General features: G+C 40.3%; 1 protein-coding gene across 2 annotated transcripts in view; it reads right to left on the bottom strand.

The window, feature by feature from the left end:
• Nucleotides 1–6,979: 6,979 nt before the first annotated feature.
• LOC139537277 (transcriptional regulator ATRX-like) overlaps nt 6,980–20,080 on the bottom strand; it is a 46,464-nt gene continuing 33,363 nt past the window's right edge. For both annotated transcript variants that reach the window (XM_071338403.1, XM_071338404.1), the window contains 11 exons: nt 17,128–17,273; nt 16,812–16,968; nt 16,579–16,679; nt 16,355–16,463; nt 15,971–16,148; nt 11,871–12,065; nt 9,087–9,230; nt 8,731–8,847; nt 8,500–8,595; nt 8,272–8,400; nt 6,980–8,166 (listed from right to left, as the gene is read on the bottom strand). In XM_071338403.1, coding sequence (XP_071194504.1) covers nt 8,050–8,166; nt 8,272–8,400; nt 8,500–8,595; nt 8,731–8,847; nt 9,087–9,230; nt 11,871–12,065; nt 15,971–16,148; nt 16,355–16,463; nt 16,579–16,679; nt 16,812–16,968; nt 17,128–17,273 — 1,489 coding nt within the window. In that variant the 3' untranslated portion in view covers nt 6,980–8,049. The remainder of the gene's footprint in view (nt 8,167–8,271; nt 8,401–8,499; nt 8,596–8,730; nt 8,848–9,086; nt 9,231–11,870; nt 12,066–15,970; nt 16,149–16,354; nt 16,464–16,578; nt 16,680–16,811; nt 16,969–17,127; nt 17,274–20,080) is intronic.

The following is a 20,080-nucleotide window of genomic DNA, read 5'->3' as shown; positions in this document are numbered from 1 at the left end:
CAAAGAGAAATGAGTGCAATCACTTTACCTCTACAATGCCTTCAGTGTTCACTCAGGCCGTGACTTCCTCTGCTGTCTCACAATTCTACCACTGCTGCTCTCCAAGTCCAAATGTACCTAATTTCCTATTGTTAACAGTTCACTGAGGCTATTCAACTGCTATGCAACTTTTTGTTCAATTATGTTTTTATGACAAGGCTGTGGCTTTGTAGAAGTTCAGATAACATTTGATATATGGTTGAGACTGTTTATAAATGGAATGAATATACAGTTGTCATTGTGTGGGGAAGACATGCTGGAGGAAGGTCTCTCTCCACTACGAACTGACTCCCGCCAATTCGTGCGCATTTATTGTTTACCCTTTTTCTCACTTACCCTTTAAATACAGTGGGGTCCAGATTTATTGGACCCCTTGATAAAGATGACCAGAAAAAGACTGTATAAAATAAATTATACAAATACTGAGCTGCAATGAGGTCCACAATTAATGGATCTCTTGATAAAGATGAGAAAAAAGGACTATGAAGCAGTGGTGGAAAAAGTACCCAATTGTCATACAGTACATAAAGTAAAGATACCTTAATAGAAAATAGCTCAAGTAAAAGTGAAAGTCACCCAGTAAAATACTACTTGAGTAAAAGTCTAAAAATATTTGGTTTAAATATACTTAAGTATCAAAAGTAAGAGTATAAATAATAAATAAATCCTTATATTAAGCAAAGCAGACAGCCACATTTTCTAGTTTTTTAAATTTACAGATAGCCAGGAGCACGCTCCAACACTCAGACGTCATTTACAAACCAAGCATGTGTTTAGTGAGTCCGCCATATCAGAGGCAGTAGGGATGACCAGGGATGGTCTCTTGATAAGTGTGTAAATTAGACATTTTCCTGTCCTGCTAAGCATTTAAAATGTAACGAATACTTTTGGGTGTCAGGGAAAATGTATGGAGTAAAAAGTACATAATTTTCTTTAAGAATGTAGTGAAGTAAAAGTAAAAGTTGCCAAAAATATAAATAGTAAAGTAGAGTACAGATACTGTACCCTAAAAACTACTTAAGTAGAACTAGTATTTTTACTTAAGTACTTTACACCACTGGTAGAAAGCCAGTCTGATGGTTTGCGCTCAGGCTAAAAAGAAAAGGTGGGTGGTGCGTAGGAGAAAAATAGAGTTCAAAAGGTACTTGCACTCAAACCATGAAAAGGAATAATTAAAAGGGATAATGAAAAGGAATAATACAAAGGGATAATGAAAAGGGATCATAAAAAGGAATAATAAAAAGGGATAATAAAAAGGGATAATGTAAAGGAATAATAAAAAGGGATAGTGAAAAGGGATAATGAAAAGGGATAATAAAAAGGGATAATGAAAAGGGGCAATAAAAAGGGATAATGAAAAGGGATAATGAAAAGGGATAATGAAAAGGAATAGCCCAAAGAGGCCGAGATGCAAAAATAATATACTTAATTTAATTCATGTAAGGTGCAAAAAATAAAACAAAATAGACTGTATAAAATAAATAATACAAATATTGAGATACAGTTGAAGTTGGATGTTTCCATACACCTTAGCCAAATACATTTAAACTCCAAATACAATTCCTGACATTTAATCGGAGTAAAAATTCCCTGTCTTAGGTCAGTTAGGATCACCACTTCATTTTAAGAATGTGAAATGTCAGAATAATAGCAGAGAGAATGATTTATTTACGCTTTTATTTCTTTCATCACATTCCCAGTGGGTCAGAAGTTTACACACACTCAATTAGTATTTGGTATCATTGCCTTCAAATTGTTTAACTTGGGTCAAACGTTTCATGTAGCCATCCACAAGCTTCCCACAATAAGTTGGGTGAATTTTGGCCCATTCCTCTTGACAGAGCTGGTGTAACTGAGCCAGGTTTGTAGGCCTCCTTGCTCGCACATGCTTTTTCAGTTCTGGTTACAAATTTTCTATAGGATTGAGGTCAGGGCTTTGTGATGGCCACTCCAATACCTTGACTTTGTTGTCCTTAAGCCATTTTGCCACAACTTTGGAAGTATGCTTGGGGTCATTGTCCATTTGGAAGACCCATTTGCGACCAAGCTTTAACTTCCTGACTGATGTCTTGAGATGTTGCTTCAATATATCCACATCATTTTCCTCCCTCATGATGCCATCTATTTAGTGAAGTGCACCAGTCCCTCCTGCAGCAAAGCACCCCCACAACATGATGCTGCCACCCCCGTGCATCACAGTTGGGATGGTGTTCTTCGGCTTGCAAGCCTCCCCCTTTTTCCTCTAAACATAACGATGGTGATTATGGGCAAACATTTCATCAGACCAGAGGACATTTCTCCAAAAAGTACGATCTTTGTCCCCATGTGCAGTTGCAAACTGTAGTCTGGCTTTTTTATGGCGGTTTTGGAGCAGTGGCTTCTTCCTTGCTGAGAAGCCTTTCAGGTTATGTCGATATAGGACACATTTTACTGTGGATATAGATACTTTTGTACCCGTTTCCTCCAGCATCTTCACAAGATCCTTTGCTGTTGTTCTGGGATTGGTTTACCCTTTTCGCACCAAAGTACATTCATCTCTAGGAGACAGAACGCGTCTCCTTCCTGAGCTGTGTGACGGCTGCGTGGTCCCTTGGTGTTTATACTTGCATACTATTGTTTGTACAGATGAACGTGGTACCTTCAGGCGTTTGGAAATTGCTCCCAAGGATGAACCAGACTTGTGGAGGTCTACAGTTTTTTTTCTAAGGTTTTGGCTGATTTCTGTTGATTTCCCATGATGTCAAGCAAAGAGGCACTGAGTTTGAAGGTAGGCCTTGAAATACATCCACAGGTACACCTCCAATTGACTCAAATTATGTCAATTAGACTATCAGAAGCTTCTAAAGCCATGACATCATTTTCTGGAATGTTCCAAGCTGTTTAAAGCCACAGTCAACTTAGTGTATGTAAACTTCTGACCCACTGAAATTGTGATACAGTGAATTATAAATTAAATAATCTGTCTGTAAACATTTGTTGAAAAATTACTTGTTTCATGCACAAAGTAGATGTCCTAACCGACTTGCCAAAACTATAGTTTGTTAACAAGAAATTTGTGGAGTGGTTGAAAAACTGTAACGTCTGGAGAGTGATGGGTGTGGAGTCAGACGCAGAGAGCAGAAGGTAGACGGGAAAAACGCTTTAATGTCCTTTCGGCTAGTAACCAATTAAAATCATGGGTGAAGCCCAAAACACAGGTGCAACAAACCCCAAAACCATAGTTACTAAAAAAAAAAAAACGGACAGCGAAAACCCAAAAGAACACAAACACCACATACGTCAAAAATAACAACAAGCCCGCACAAACACCAGCGGGCTAAACGAACTTAAATAACACCCATCCCAAAACCTCAACAAGGAACAGGTGAAAACAATTAGACAAAAACAAACGAAAAGGAAAAAGGGATCGGTGGCAGCTAGTAGACCGGTGACGACGACCGCCGAGCGCCACACGAACAGGAAGGGGAGCCACCTTCGGTGGTATTCGTGACAAAAACGAGTTTTATTGACTCCAACCTAGGTGTATGTAAACTTCCGACTTCAACTGTATATTGTATGTAACAACAAATAAAAGTACTTATACAATTGCTCAGAGAAAGAGATTTAGTTTAACAAGTAATACAAATAAAAACATTTTTAAAAAGTTGTTCTAAATTATTTGATCCCCTACTCCAGCACCCTCCCCTTGCGAGCCTTTTTCTAAAATGTTTTATGAGTTGGAGAACACATTGGGAGGGATCTTAGACCATTCATCTGTACAGAATCTTTCCAGATCCTTGATATCCTTCGTCTGCGGTTATGGACTGCCCTCTTCAATACAAACTACAGGTTTACAATGGGGTTCCTGTCCGGAAACTGAGATGGCCATTGCAAAACTTTGATTTTGTGGTCAATTCACCATTTCTTTGTGGATTTTGATGTGTGCTTGGGGTTATTGTCTTGCTGGAAGATCTATTTTTGGCCAAGTTTCATCCTCCTGGCAGAGGCAACCAGGTTTTTGGCTAAAATGTCCTGGGGCCTCATTTATCCAAGGTGCGTGCGGCACAAAAAAATACTCTAAAACTTCCGTGCGCCAGTTTTCTGACATGACTGATTTATTCCTGCTACACAACAAATATTAGGCTACCATTTATCCGTTGCTCATTCAATAGCCAACCAGTGGTAGGGTAACAACAAACGTGAATTCAACAACAAAATCATCAGGTCATTAAAGTTGATGACTTTTTGCAAATCCAATTAGTTTCCCAGGTAGATTTAACGTCATCACATTGATTTTTGGGGTTCAAATGACGTTCCTACTGGGCGCATACGTCAATTCCATGTCTATTCCACATTGCTTCAAAGTAATTTTGCTGAAAGGATGTGGAAACATTGATTTAACCAGTGTGTGCAAAGTGGGTTGATTCAACCAGTTTTTACCCAGTGATTTGATTTATTAGGATCCCCATTAGATGACGCAAATGGCAACAGCTAGTCTGACTGGGGTCCGACATATAATGAAAAATACATTAGACAAAATACTTTACATACATTTAAAAACATGTAGTGTGCGTATGTGTGCATCTATCAGTTCCACATACATGTCAGTACATACACACAAGTAGGTCACATGGGGGAGAGGCGTGGTGCCGTGAGGTGTTGCTTTATTCGTTTTTTTAAAGCAGGTTTGCTGTTCACTTGCGCTGTATGAGATGGAAGGGAGTTCCATGCACTCATGGCTCTGTAAAATACTGTACGTTTCTTTGAATTTGTTCTAGACCTGGGGACTCTGAAAAGACCCCTGGGGGCATGTCTGGTGGGTTAAGTGTGTGTGTGTCAGTGCTGTGTGTAAGTTGACTATGCAAACAATTTGGAAATTCCAAAGTCGATGTCCCCCCCCCCCCTTTAAAAATAAAATTAGCATAATAATAAAATAGCCCCATAAAAATCTGTCAGTGTAAGCTGGAGATGTGTTTTTTGCATTGGATGCATCTCAAACCACCACATCCGCCAATGTCACACTTCTGCATCTGCGGTGAAAGGTGACAGACCTAAAGTGGTGTTTATCATACCATAAGACATCCCGTCTGTATCGTCTAAGCGGTTTGGCCTACAAAACTATTATGACCTCTCTATGGAAAGATGAGACACTCATGAAGACGATGGTGTTCTCCGTTTTTGCTACGACCCCCACAAGGGTCTTGGGACTCGTCTGAAGTACCAGTTAAAAGTTTGGACACACCTATTGATTCAAGGGTTTTTCTTTATTTATACAGTACTATTTTCTACATTGTCGAATAAAGTGAAGACATCAAAACTATTAAATAACACATGGAATCATGTAGTAACCCAAAAAGTTTTAAACAAATCCAAATATATTTTATATTCTTAAAATTAGTCACCCTTTGCCTTGATGACAGCTTTGCACACCCTTGGCATTTTCTCAACCAGCTTCATGAAGTTGTCACCTGGAATGCATTTCAATTAACATGTGTGCCTTGTTAATTTGTGGAACTTCTTTCCTTCTTAATGCGTTTGTGTTGTGACAAGGTATGGGTGGTATACAGAAGATAGCCTTATTTGCTAAAAGACCAAGTCCATATTATGGCAAAAACAGCTCAAATAAGCAAAGCGAAACGACAGTCCATCATTACTTTAAGACATGAAGGTCAGCCAATCCGGAAAAACTTTGAAAGTTTCAAGTGCAGTCGTAAAAACCATAAAGCGCTATGATGAACCTGGCTCTCATGAGGACCGCCAAAGGAAAGGAAGACCCAGAGTTACCTCTACTGCAGAGGATAAGTTCATTAGAGGTAACTGCACCTCAGAAGCCCAAATAAATGCTTTACAGAGTTTAAGTAACAGACACATCTCAACATCAACTGTTCAAAGGAGACTGCGTGAATCAGGACTTCCTGGTCGAAAATATGTTATATATCTTCGTATTGCTACTGCTGTATCAAAGGAATGATATAAGTGAGTGTCAGAAATGGCTAATATATGAATGTAATCTGATGTTAGCAAGTTATTTATTTTATGAACCTTATTTCTAAGGCAACATATATTAATATGGGCTATTTTTAGCCCTTTCTGGGTAGCTTAGAGATAAACATATGGAAAAGAGCAAACAAAGCGAGAGGAAAAACGATTCAGCAGTCCATTAATAAGTTGGTGCGTGTAAGTGTATGTGCTGCCAGACCTTAAGAGTCCAGAGGGCCCTCAAGTTCATCCTAGGTTCTGACTATTCAACATACTCGGTGGCCTGCCAAACCCTACAGATGAGCTTTGTCTGAAATGCCCTCTTAAGCTGCAGGGTTCAAACAAATTCTCCAGCTGGCTGCCACCTACAAGGGATAAGCAACCAGGAGTAAGGAAAAGGCAGGACGAGCAACTACTGGAGATCAGATGGAACACAATGCTAAAAAACAAAACAATCCTTATTTAGGCTTTTAAACAGACACTAGATGGGGTAGTTTTAATTGAGTTTCTTTTAATGTTCTTATGTAAGATGCACTGCAATTCAGTTTTAGTTATTGTAAACTGCCAAAGTGCTCCATTGTGGCACATGTATTTGTGTAAATAAACATATCCATTTAGCCTCCGCTCTACACTAAAGTAAAAAAAACACTTAAACACTTATTCTCATGAAAAATACCTCTACAACTCTATAACAGAAACAATTTTTATAATCCAAATCTGTTGTTTGCCGAGAGAGGATGTATTAAAGAGGATGTGTTGTTTAAGTGATTCAGTACCTCTACTAGCGACCTTTAGTCCAAAAAAATAGCAAATTTAGTATTTTTGGAACTACTTAAAATGTAGTACCAAAAATTACCAATCATTGTTACAATCTTATTTTAAAGTATATGCCTGGTAATTTCTGACTGTAACCATAAAATAAATTGTAATAACCAAGGCAAAAAATTCACCATAACAAAAACCACACAACCTTTAAAACAAAACGAATGAACAGATTTTTATTATAGCATCAGAGAAACAGACAATTATACCATTAATCACATAGGAAAACCTTTTCCAAGGCAGAATATTTATTTAAAGCCCCCATGCAGTTTTTAAATGGAATAAATCACTGTGTTTATCATGAAAATAACGCCCAAATATATTTTGTATAATTTATTTCCCTGAGACTCATTTTGCCATTGAAATGTTCAGTCTGATCGTGTGGGTGTGTTGATACAAATATAAATATATTTACATACACAGCCCTTATTGACGGATAGGATCGTCTACACTCTGGAGCCTACCCCGCTTACCCTTTTAAAGTAGGAGAATACATATGCAAAGAAGATTGGTTATTGGCAGAATAATCAGATCAGATTGTGTTGTCATGTGGACCAAAAACTCAATCCCACCTGAACAGACTGAAATTCCAGGCGTTTTCTTTCAAAAAGCTCTTAAACTAAAAGGGCATTATCATAATTTTCACAATTTCAATCAATTTTTTTACTGCACTGCCCCTTTAACATAATATCTTTGCGAAAGAATCCTCAAACTCAACTTTGGACCTCAAAGCCAGTTCCACTGCTTGTTTTTATTGTTTCGTCTAATCAGGGACTGATTTAGAACCTGGCGCACCAGGTGCGTGCAATTAATTATCAGGTAGAATAGAAAACCAGCAGGCTCTGGACTTTGTAGGGTAAGGGTTTAATACCCCTGCTATAGAGCATAATAATAATAGGGTGGGTCCTATTTCACACATGTACATAGTGATTTTTTTGCATATCCCACTCCCCATAAGACACCCTTGGAGAGTGGGTTCACAGCTAGGGATCAGCCATTAATGAAGGGGATTCGAACCAGCAACCTTTCAGTTATTGGCCCAACGCTCTAACCACTAGGCTACCTGCCGCCACATACATTCATTTTCAATGTAAAATAAAGGAAATCCTTAACCGAAATGTTTCATCTATCACCCCTTTGGGGGGGATTAAGTACCCTCTATAGTTACTGCGGTTAGACTAGAGTGTCCTCTAGTGGAACGGGACTGAGGCTAGAGACGTCTCTCCTGTCTCACTGCATGGGTTTCTTAACGGAGTCTGTCAAGGCTGGTGTCTGATTGGTGACAGTGGCAGTCTGTGTCACTTCAATTTTTCTACTGGTCAAAATGGTCTGGATGCACATTGTAAGCTGTCGAGGGGAGTAAGGGAAAGATGCAGGGTTAAGTAGTTACAAAGGAATATCAAAAGCAGAAAGAAAATTAGAACAATGTTGTTGTTGACAATTGAAGCTTACTGATTGTTGTTTTGAGAGAAGGTCATGATATAAGGCCAGTCTTCGCTCCCGCTCCTTGTCATTGCTGGTTTTCCAGGTCTGGGCCAGGACTTTCACCTGCTTCTCATCTAGACTTGGGTTATCGTGCCACTGTAAAAACAAGTCACATGTCGTCGTAATGCACATCACATTTTTTTTTCTACACAAAGATTATTATCATATTAACGTAATATAATACGAGGGACTAACCAAACGCAACACATAGTCATCCACAGAGAGGTTCTTTAAGGAATGCAGGGACTTGATGGCCTCGCTGACCTTGTCACGGCTGGCATTAATCATGTTCTGTCATTCAGGAGAGAGACGCATTAAAATGTTGATGTGAGAGGCATCTATCTATTGAGAGATAATCTCAAACATAAACTTTAGAGAAAAGCAACTGATTTCCACACAGGTCTGGTGGGGAGACATGGCTAATACCTTCAGCTGCTCATTAGTCTTCTTGTACAGGGATGACAGACTGTTGGCCATACGAGAGGTGGAGGGGCTGGGAACGTTGGTGCTGGTGTGTGCTGCCTTGTTCAAGAAGAATGCACCCTTTGTAGAGGAGAGATAAACATACACCTGTTTTTACACATAATGCATATATCATTACTACTTTACTTCTTGATAGACGAGAATTCAAGTAAGGACGTTGAATTGATTCAAAACCATAATTTCTCAGTGTTTATAGGCGAGAGCAGGAGAGGGTGAGATTACTAGAGGCTGCTCACCACGGTCTATGAAAACATATTTAGCTGTTTTGTCAGAGAATGTGTGTAGTAGTTCCTCTTTACCTCTGCCTCGTACTCAGCCCAGGCAGCTTTGCGGTCGGCCTCACTGAGCTCCTCCTCCTCTTTGTGGTCTAGCAGGGACTCATGTTCATGGTAGCGGACAATCTGCTCCTTACAGATCTGCAGCAGCTCTGCCAGGACCATGTCCTGGGAAACAGACACACAATGTCAATCCCTACTCTACTGTTGAAGTAAAAATACTAATTCACCCTTCGCCAAGCCCTAGAATTTTGGTCAACCAATCACAGCGCTCCAATGGACAGAAACTGTCGTTGTGTCCAACACCTCAGATAAGCTCATGTTTAAATCGCATGAAAGCCAATGAGGGCTATGGCAAAACCAGTTTTTATTTATTTACTTTTTATGGCTAAATAATTGAACAATTTACCAGGAGTACTTGCTACTGTGATTTCTGAAATGCAGAGCCTGTTGAAGTATTTTTCAAATCCGGAATTATACTTGTGTTACATTGTTTGATAGCTCAGCAGGTTGGCTAGCTCTCAGTCTCATTGACTACCAAACGTTTCTAACGCTAGCTAGCTAGCCACTTAATACACCTTGTTAGCAAGCTAAGTTATGAGTGGTATTCATAACATTGCTATCGACATCAGGATACGATTTGAGAGCACTAGTTAGCTCCAAAAGTGTATATACAGTTGAAGTCGGAAGTTTACATACTTAGGTTGGAGTCAATAAAACTTGTTTTTCAACCACTCCACACATTTCTTGTTAACAAAATATAGTTCTGGCAAGTCGGTTAGGACATCTTTGCTTTGTGCATGACAAGTAATTTTTCCAATAATTTTTTACAGACAGATTATTTCACTTAATCACAATTCCAGTGGGTCAGAAGTTTACATACACTAAGTTGACTGTGCCTTTAAACAGCTTGGAACATTCCAGAAAATGATGTCATGGCTCTAGAAGCTTCTGATAGGCTAATTGACATAATTTGAGTCAATTGGAGGTGTACCTGTGGATGTATTTCAAGGCCTACCTTCAAACTCAGTGCCTCTTTGCTTGACATCATTTGAAAATCAAAAGAAATCAGCCAAGACCTCAGAAAAAAAACTGTAGATTTCCACAAGTCTGGTTCATCCTTGGGAGCAATTTCCAAAAGCCTGAAGGTACCACGTTCATCTGTACAAACAATAGTACGCAAGTATAAACACCATGGGACCACGCAGCCGTCACACTGATCAGGAAGGAGACGCGTTCTGTCTCCTAGAGATGAACGTACTTTGGTGCGAAAAGGGTAAACCAATCCCAGAACAACAGCAAAGGACCGTGTGAAGATGCTGGAGGAAACAGGTACAAAAGTATCTATATCCACATGAAAACAAGTCCTATATCGACATAACCTGAAAGGCTTCTCAGCAAGGAAGAAGCCACTGCTCCAAAACCACCATAAAAAAAGCCAGACTACGGTTTGCAACTGCACATGGGGACAAAGATCGTACTTTTTGGAGAAACACCATCCCAACTGTGACGAACAGGGGTGGAAGCATAATGTTTTGGGGGTGCTTTGCTGCAGCAGGGACTGGTGCACTTCACTAAATAGATGGCATCACGAGGGAGGAAAATTATGTGGATATATTGAAGCAACATCTCAAGACATCAGTCAGGAAGTTAAAGCTTGGTCGCAAATGGGTATTCCAAATGGACAATGACCACAAGCAGACTTCCAAAGTTGTGGCAAAATGGCTTAAGGACAACAAAGTCAAGGTATTGGAGTGGCCATCACAAAGCCCTGACCTCAATCCTATAGAAAATGTGTGGGCAGAACTGAAAAAGCATATGCGAGCAAGGAGGCCTACAAACCTGACTCAGTTACACCAGCTCTGTCAAGAGGAATGGGCCAAAATTCACCCAACTTATTGTGGGAAGCTTGTGGAAGGCTACCCGAAACATTTGACCCAAGTTAAACAATTTAAAGGCAATGCTACCAAATACTAATTGAGTGTGTGTAAACTTCTGACCCACTGGGAATGTGATGAAAGAAATAAAACCTGAAATAAATCACTCTACTATATTTCTGACATTTCACATTCTTAAAATAAAGTGGTGATCCTAACTGACCTAAGACAGGGAATTTTTACAATTTTATTTTTTATTTTTTTTATTTTATTTAACCGTTATTTTACCAGGTAAGTTGACTGAGAACACGTTCTCATTTGCAGCAACGACCTGGGGAATAGTTACAGGGGAGAGGAGGGGGATGAATGAGCCAATTGTAAACTGGGGATTATTAGGTGACCGTGATGGTTGAGGGCCAGATTGGGAATTTAGCCAGGACACCGGGGTTAACACCCCTACTCTTACGATAAGTGCCATGGGATCTTTAATGACCTCAGAGAGTGATTAAATGACCATGATTAAATGTCAGGAATTGTGAGAAACTGAGTTTAAATGTATTTGGCTAAGGTGTATGTAAACTTCCGACTTCAATTGTAGCTTTGACTGCATATGCTGATGGTGAATTCAGAGCTATTCAGTGGCTAGCTACACTACAAGCATAATTTCACCAGGTTCCCGTGAAGCAATTTCCATGACAGTTCACCATAACATACACAATGTCTCCTGATGAGCAGGGGGTAGTCTGTTAAATTTCATTGTGTATTAGAAGCACATTTTGAGAATATTGCGAGGTGATTTCTTGAATGGGGAATTGAGCTTCCCGGGAAAATGTTGTCAGAGGTAGCGACATTAACCAAGGGAGGCGGGGTTTAGCAAAGGGTCAATTGAGAATTTAATGGTCTTGTGTGTTTAATTTGTAGCTTTGGTCACCTTGGGCAGCAGGGGTGTGATCCTCTTGCTCTTCTTCTCAGAGTTGGGGTCATCCAGCAGGTCTGGCCCAAACATGTAAAGCTCTGTCAGTTCAAACAGAGTGAAGTGTCTCTGTATCTGCTGCTGGTCCACCACCCGGAACGATAGAGATTGCTTGGCCACCTGCCGGTCGTAGATCTTCTCCTCCATGGTACCCTGGAAAGAAACAGCAATTTAATATCAGTGATTACAGAATTACAGTCACATCCAAAATTGTCACCCTTGATAAAGATGAGCAAAACAATATATATATATGAATTATACAAATACTGAGCGATATTGTACTAATACAATTGCTGAGAAAAACATTTCTTTAACAAGTAATAAAAAAAGTGTAAAAATTATTGCCACCCCTATTTTCAATACTTTGTGCACCCTCCTATTGTGAGGATAACAGCACTTAACCTTTTTCTATAACGTTTTATGAGATTGAAGAACACATTGGGAGGGATCTTAGACCATCCTCCATACAGAATCCTTCCAGATTCTTGATAACCTTCGGTCTGCGCTTATGGGCTGCCCTCTTCAATTCAAACCACAGGTTTGAGATGGCCAATGCAAAATGTTGATTTTGTGATCAATTAACCATTACTTTGTGGAATTTTGTGTGTGCTTAGGGTCATCGTCTTGCTGGATGATCCACTTGCGGCCCAGTGTCAGCCTCCTGGCAGAGGCAACCAGGTTTTTGGCTAAAATGTCCTGATACTTGGTAGAGTTCATGTCATGATGCCGTGGATCTTAAAGGCGTCAGCATGCATCAATTCGGCTGGCGCCTAGCAGACCTCAGCTAGCCGAACCAAACGAGTGTGGTCACATATTCCCTTAAAAAACCTTTGCATGAAAAACAAGAAAAAAGCAGCAGGTAATAGTACTGTTTGTCCATCTTGAGATGCCATAGCCAGTATACACTCCCACAAATTAATCTCTCAAGAAATCTGTCATTAATTTTGATGTTTAAGCAGAAGAGATCTTAGCCGCACAATTTTGCATCCGATTAGGATGTTTGGTGCAATATTTCTCAAGTGCAAAAAATGACAAAAAGCACTTAGTTATCACTTTTGCCTTATGGCAAGGTGCTCCATCACGCTGGAAAAGGCATTGTTCATCACCAAACTGTTCCTGGATGGTTGGGAGAAGTTGCTCTCGGAGGATGTGTTGGTACCATTCTTTATTTATGGCTGTGTTCTTAGGCAAAATTGTGAGTGAGCCACTCCCTTGGCTGAGAAGCAACCCCACACATGAATGGTCTCAGGATGCTTTACTGTTGGCATGACACAGGACTGATGGTAGCGCTCACCTTGTCTTCTCCAGACAAGCTTTTTTCCGGATGCCCCAAACAATCGGAAAGGGGATTCGTCAGAGAAAATGACTTTACCCCAGTCCTCAGCAGACCAATCCCTGTACCTTTTGCAGAATATCAGTCTGTCCCTGATGTTTTTCCTGGAGAGAAGTGGCTTCTTTGCTGCCCTTCTTGACACCAGGCCATCCTCCAAAAGTCTTCGCCTCACTGTGCGTGCAGATGCACTTACACCTGCCTGCTGCCATTCCTGAGCAAGCTCTGTACTGGTGGTGCACCGATCCCGCAGCGGAATCAACTTTAGGAGACGGTCCTGGCGCTTGCTGTACTTTCTTGGGCGCCCTGAAGCCTTCACAACACCTACTGTTGACCAATCGCCGACGAGGGGGCGTAGACTTCGGCTACGGACTTCAGCTTGCCTAGAGAAAAACAATGTGTGCTCGAACAACCGAAAGAACACTTGCCGAAGTCCAAAACTAACAAAAACGTCACAAAATGTCGTCATAATATATGCACGAACTGTTCCGTCTGGGAAGCATGCGGGCGCCACAACAAGTGCCTCAGGACCAGTGGAAATAAAACAGCCCCATAAGATCAAAGATCCACCACCATATTTTACAGTATGTATGAGCTCTAATATTATCTCATCTGACCATAGCACCTGGTTCCAAAACAAGGCCGTTCAGCTAACTGAGCGTTCACATTTGTTGGTTGCCCTCAAAGAGCTTTTTTATGACAACTCTTCCAAATTGCCTATTGACATGGAGGTGGATGTAATTGTAGATTTGGAGACATGGTGAGCCCAAGATGCAACCAAGTTCTCAGCTCTCCAACTGTGGCCCTTGGACTTTTCTGTGCCTCCGGAACCATCTTCCTCACTGTGCGTGGGGACAAGATACACGTGGGTCCTCTACCAGGAAAGTTAACCACTGTACCAGTGGTTTTAACCTTCAAAATGTTTTGCCCTAATAGTGAGTGATCTCTCCGCATCTCTGAATGTCCTTAGTGACCCAGCCCGAGCCGGGTCATGAACCTGATCGAAATTCTCTGTAGAAACCTGAAAATAGCTTGCGCAGCGACGCTCCCCATCTAACCTGACAGAGCTTGAGAGGATTGCAGTTGAGTGGGAGAAACTCCCCAAATACAGGTGTGCCAAGCTTGTAGCGTCATACCCAAGAAGACTCGAGGATGTAATCGCTGGCAAAGGTGCTTCAACAAATTACTGAGTAAAGGGTCTGAATTCCTATGTGAAATTTCATTTTTATTTTTTTTATTACATTTGCAAAACAATTGAGACTAACGTAACAAAATGTGGAAAAAGTCAAGTGGTCTGAATACTTTCCGAATACACGCCAACGCCCACAAAGGTTCTAGCATCAGGCAGGGCCATGACTACACCAGTGAGAGGAACCAATTAAGTTCCTTCCTAGCAACAGATATGTATTGGCTGTCTAGAGGTGTAGAAGTTGACCCCCGCCAAGGAGGAGGTAATAAATAAATGTGCTTGTGTAATCATGCTTCGTCTTTGCAGCTGCATGAACCAGTGGGTGAATAAACTTGGTTTGAGCTTTATCGAGTCGTCCGTTTCAGTTTTTACTCTGTTTGTTCAGAACCTAACAACATGCATGTTACCACATTTTTATACCCAGTGAAACAGGAAGCCATGAAAGGCCACAATACAGTTCCTTGACGCAAGGCACCACAGACTGAAATGAAATTTTTGCATCTACAGTACCTATCAATTTTTAGATTTGTTGGTATTTTGTCCCATAAATATGAGTATTTTCAAAAAGTAAACATAAAAATGTCAAAATCTTCATGAAAATGTATATTTTATTTTAGAGAATGTAACAAACTGGACTATATGTAGTAACTTACTTTGAAGAGATGGTGATTGGGTCTAAATAGATGTTTGGTCATCTAAATTCAGTGTACTTGTCTTTAACTGCCATTTACTGAAAGTCAGACTCTTCCCACATGCCAACTAATTTTCCTCAGTTTCAGAAGAATCTACATTCACCAGATTGTGTGGTTATCCTTGGAAATATTTGAGACTTTCCCAGAGGTTATTGTTGATATGTTCTCAATTTGTTATTCTAGGTAACATTTTGTTTAGAAAAATTTGCCAAAAATGCATTTTACGTACCGGAGTGTCTTAACAAAATTAAACTACAATTTTTACGCAGACTTAATCCAGTGTCCTGAAAAATGGATTTGCGGGATATGCAAATAGTCAATGTCGGATGCAAACCTCGTAACTCAAAAAAATTTGTGATTTTCATTTTTTCTAATAACTTGAATCAATACAATTGGTTCCCCTTCACGTGTGCATGAATGTTTCAGGACCATTTTACCTAAATAGTTACGCCGACTTAATCCAGTGAACCAAATATTATGCGTATCTTCATTCAACTGGTAAAAGTTGACTGTGATATGATTAAGGAGAAAAAAAATCCTCTATTAGGGTGTGGTGCCTGGCCTTTAACTTTAAATAGTAGAATGTTAATGCAGATCACATTGTTTGATTATATTTATAAGAATCATTAGGGGTGCCAATAATTTATCTTTTTTTATTTTTATTAACAGAATGTAAGCTATTTAGATTTTTTTTTTGTGCATACAATATAGCTCGTATTTGTATTTATTTAATAGTCTTTTTTGCTAATCTTATCAACAATTTTGGATGTGACTGTATATGTAAAAAACACAAAATGTGTCCCACAATCATATTACAGAAGATGGGGTGCATACGAGATGTCATTACCTGTGCCAAGAAGCGGTAGACAAACACTGCCTTCAGCTGGCCAAAACGGTACACCCTGAAGATGCTCTGGATGTCATAGGAGGGGTTCCACGAAGCGTCAAAAATTATGACCCTGTTAGCTGCTACCAGGTTGATCCCAAGGGACCCAGCTCTTGTCGAGATGAGAAACAGACGACCTCTGAAAGTAAATTGGTTAGAAATGAAATCAAAGGAGTGAGTGTGAGTAGAATCTTAAACAGACCATCTCAAGAAATCACACTGTCTACAATTACTGATGCTTTGTCATGAATAATAATACAATACTAAGTGATATGCTACATACTGTGTTGAGGTTTGGCACAGTGAAATTTGAGATGTAGAATAGTACAGCAGTCAGAGACGTACCGCTCATTGGTGGCATCATTGAACTCTTCAGCCCATTTCTTCCTGGATGTGGCACTGGTGGACCCATCAATACGGTAATAGTCAATGTTTCTGATCCAGCTGCCATCACCTACAGTTTGGAAAAGGAAACAAATTATAACAATTATAGACAATCTGAAGAAAACAATTGTTTTGTAACACTATAACATATGCTTGAATATGTGAACAGCCAATGGGAACCGTACCTTTGTATAGGGATGATTGTCCGTTGTCTTTGGCTTTGTTAGCGAGGTCCAAGAAATCTTCAATCATGTCTAATGAGATCAAGGATTGACTGAACACCAACCTGTGAATATACAAACAAAAATTGACGAAGAAAAGGTTAATTCAACAAATCTGCTCTATAAACCTCTGGCTAACTCGATCCTTCTTTTTAAATACCCCCCGGTGCCTGAATGCATTTCTCAAGCACACTTACAGTTTGTCGTCCAGTTCCTCTGCCATTCGGAGAATCTCAAACAGCAGCACCATCTTCCCTGAGTGTCCCAGGATGGTGGCGTCTGAATCACTTAGCATATCCTTGTACCAGTCAGCAGCTGGACTGTCAGGCCTGAAACTGGTGGACGCTTTCACCGCTGAACACAAAGCATACAATATCACCATTGACCTCATGAATATGTTCACCTTATATTAATGACTTAATTGTAAATCATTTAAAATGTTCAATTGTAACACAAGAAGCTAATGTAAAATACATGGCAAAGTAATTTCCTTAATTTAAGAGAGACTACTACCATCTACCACTGTAACCAGTGGACCTGCTCGCTGGTCTCCTTCCACATTGACACTCTTTGATGAGCTGTTCCACACCATGATCACTTCCACATCATTGCTTTTTTCATCAGCATTACGCAATTTTCCCTTGTTCTCCTTCTCTTTACTGAGTGGGACAAAGGAAAGGATGAAAGGCAACAATCTATTATTTGCATGAGATTACCTTTTGATGGTGATAGATAAGCATCACACTGTAAGCATCACACTGTCATAGTAATTAAAGAGCTCGGCAGACGTTACGCAGTTAACGCAAACGCTAAGCAACGCTGTACGTGAATGCTGTTTTTTGTCACAAAATGAACAGCTCCTTGCAGTATGAAGTCCTGGCGCCTATGTTGCTTGCTACGCACATTTGTGCAACGCAAATTTCGAAACGCAATGTATTATTCCTTACTTTGCGATGGTGGCAGTGTTGTGTAGATGAGGCTGAACCAACTTGCTTAGTTCCTGAGTTGATCTATAGGCTATGCATCAAAAATAAATAAGCAGTCTATTTTGCAACGATAACCAAATATAATCTCAGCGACAGTTCAAATGATGTAGCCTTATTAGAAACACCTGCAAAATGTATTTTGTTTAGAAGTAATACCTACGTGATTGTAGGCCATTTTGAAAGTGAAAACAGTTGTAGCCATGTAATTGTTCCTCATGGAGTAAATAGGCACATTCTATGCTTATCTGATAAGGGAGCGAATACATTCAAGCAGCATATCAAACTGGTATAAATTACACTGGCAAGTATATGCCAGGGCATATTATTTATAAATCAGATTATTTCACATGATGGAGATGTGGGAAGCTAAAAGGCTAGCTTTCTTGCTGTTTTTAGCCAGATATGTGTGTGTGTGTGTGAGAGAGAGAGAGTAATTTTTTATTTATTTATTTATATATATATATATATATATATATATATATATATATATATATATATGACACCCCTTCAAATTTGTGGATTTGGCTATTACAGCCACACCCATTGATGACAGGTGTATAAAATCGAGCACACAGCCATGTAATCTCCATAGACAAACATAGGCAGTAGAATGGCCTTACTGAAGAGCTCAGGAACTTTCAACGTGGCACCTTTCCAACAAGTCAGTTCGTCAAATTTCTGCCCTGATACAGTTGACCGGGGCAGCTCTAAGGGCTGTTATTGTGAAGTGGAAACGTCTAGGAGCAACAACGGCTCACCGCAAGATGATAGGCCACACAAGCGCACAGAATGGGACTGCCGAGTGCTGAAGCGTGTAGGCGTGTAGCGTATAAAAATCATCTGTCCTTGGTTGCAACACTCACTACCGAGTTCTAAACGGCCTCAAAGAACGTCAGCACAAGAACTGTTCATTGGGAGCTTCATGAAATGGGTTTCCATGGGCGAACAGCCACACACAAACCTAAGATCACCATACGCAATGCCAAGCGTCACCTGGAGTGGTGTAAAGGTCCCCGCCATTCGACTCTGGGGCAGTGAAAATGCATTCTCTGGAGTGATGAATCACGCGTCACAATCTGGCAGCCCGATGGATGAATCTGGGTTTGACAGATGCCAGAAGAACGCTACCTGCCCCAATGTATAGTGCCAACTGTAACGTTTGGTGGAGGAATAATAGTCTGGGGCTGTTTTTTTATGGTTCAGTCTAGGCCCCTTCGTTCCAGTGAAGGAAAATCTTAACGCTACAGCATAGTGACATTCTAGACAATTCTATGCTTCCAACTTAGTGGCAACTGTTTTGGGAAGATCCTTTCCTATTTCAGCATGACAAAGCCCCCGTGCACAAAGTGAAGTCCATACAGAAATGGTTTGTCACGATCGGTGTGGAAGAACTGGACTGGCCTGCACTGAGCCCGGACCTCAACCCCATCAAACACCTTTGGGGTGAAATGGAACAGAGACTGCGAGCCAGGCCTAATGGCCCACATCAGTGCACGACCTCACTAATGCTCTTGTGGCTGAATGGAAGCAAGTCCCCGCAGCAATGTGCCAAGATTTAGTGGAAAGCCTTCACAGAAGAGTGGAAGCTGATATAGCAGCAAAGGGGGACCAACGTCATATTAATGCCCATGATTTTGGAATGAGATTTGACGAGCAGATGTCCACATACTATTGGTCATGTAGTGTAGCTAGCAAGATGTAGTCTACTGGAAGGCACAAAACTAAGTAAATGTAAAACAGCAGGTAGCCTAGTGGTTAGAGCGTTGGGCCAGTAACCGAAAGGTTGCTGGATCGAATGCCCGAGCTGACAAGGTAAAAATGTGTCGTTCTGCCTCTGAACAAGGCAGTTAACCCACTGTTCCTAGGCCTTCATTGTAAATAAGAATTTGTTCTTAACGGACTTGCCTAGTTAAATAAAGGTTAAATAAAATTTAAAAAACTAAACTTTCATTACATGTAGGTATTATTTAAATATGCAGTTGGTTTTCATTCAAATTAGCTTGCAGTGGTGATGTTTTCAATGTGATTCTTCTTTTCCTTTACCACAAACGGGCAGACAAAAAGAAAACCTCTGCTATTGCCTTCTTGTGAAGTTTGCTTTTTGGGAGTCTAGAAACGAATGGACAGGCGAGGTATTATGTTACCAAAAGGTGTGCATTGCTAAAAAAAATCAAAAGTGAAATAAAAAATCGGACTCCACCCAAGCGTACATACACGCATTAACTTTGTGGACTGCTTAAGAGTAGGCTTTAGCAGTATACCATATATACCGTATACTGGGCTATTTGGAAATAGCCACGGGATGGTTTTTCCAATACTGTCGATACCATTGAAACGGTTTAAGTTTTACCTGCAGCCAACTTGCGCAATACATTAGGAGATAAAGAAACTGTGTTCATTTCACCTGTCACATCATTTTTCATCATCAAGCTTACCAGTAGTTCCCAGTCACATAGTAGTTCCCAGTCAAGAGACTGTAG

Source organism: Salvelinus alpinus, chromosome 13, assembly GCF_045679555.1.
Source record: "Salvelinus alpinus chromosome 13, SLU_Salpinus.1, whole genome shotgun sequence".
Classification (NCBI taxonomy): domain Eukaryota; kingdom Metazoa; phylum Chordata; class Actinopteri; order Salmoniformes; family Salmonidae; genus Salvelinus; species Salvelinus alpinus.
This window is presented reverse-complemented; position numbering and strand designations above follow the sequence as displayed.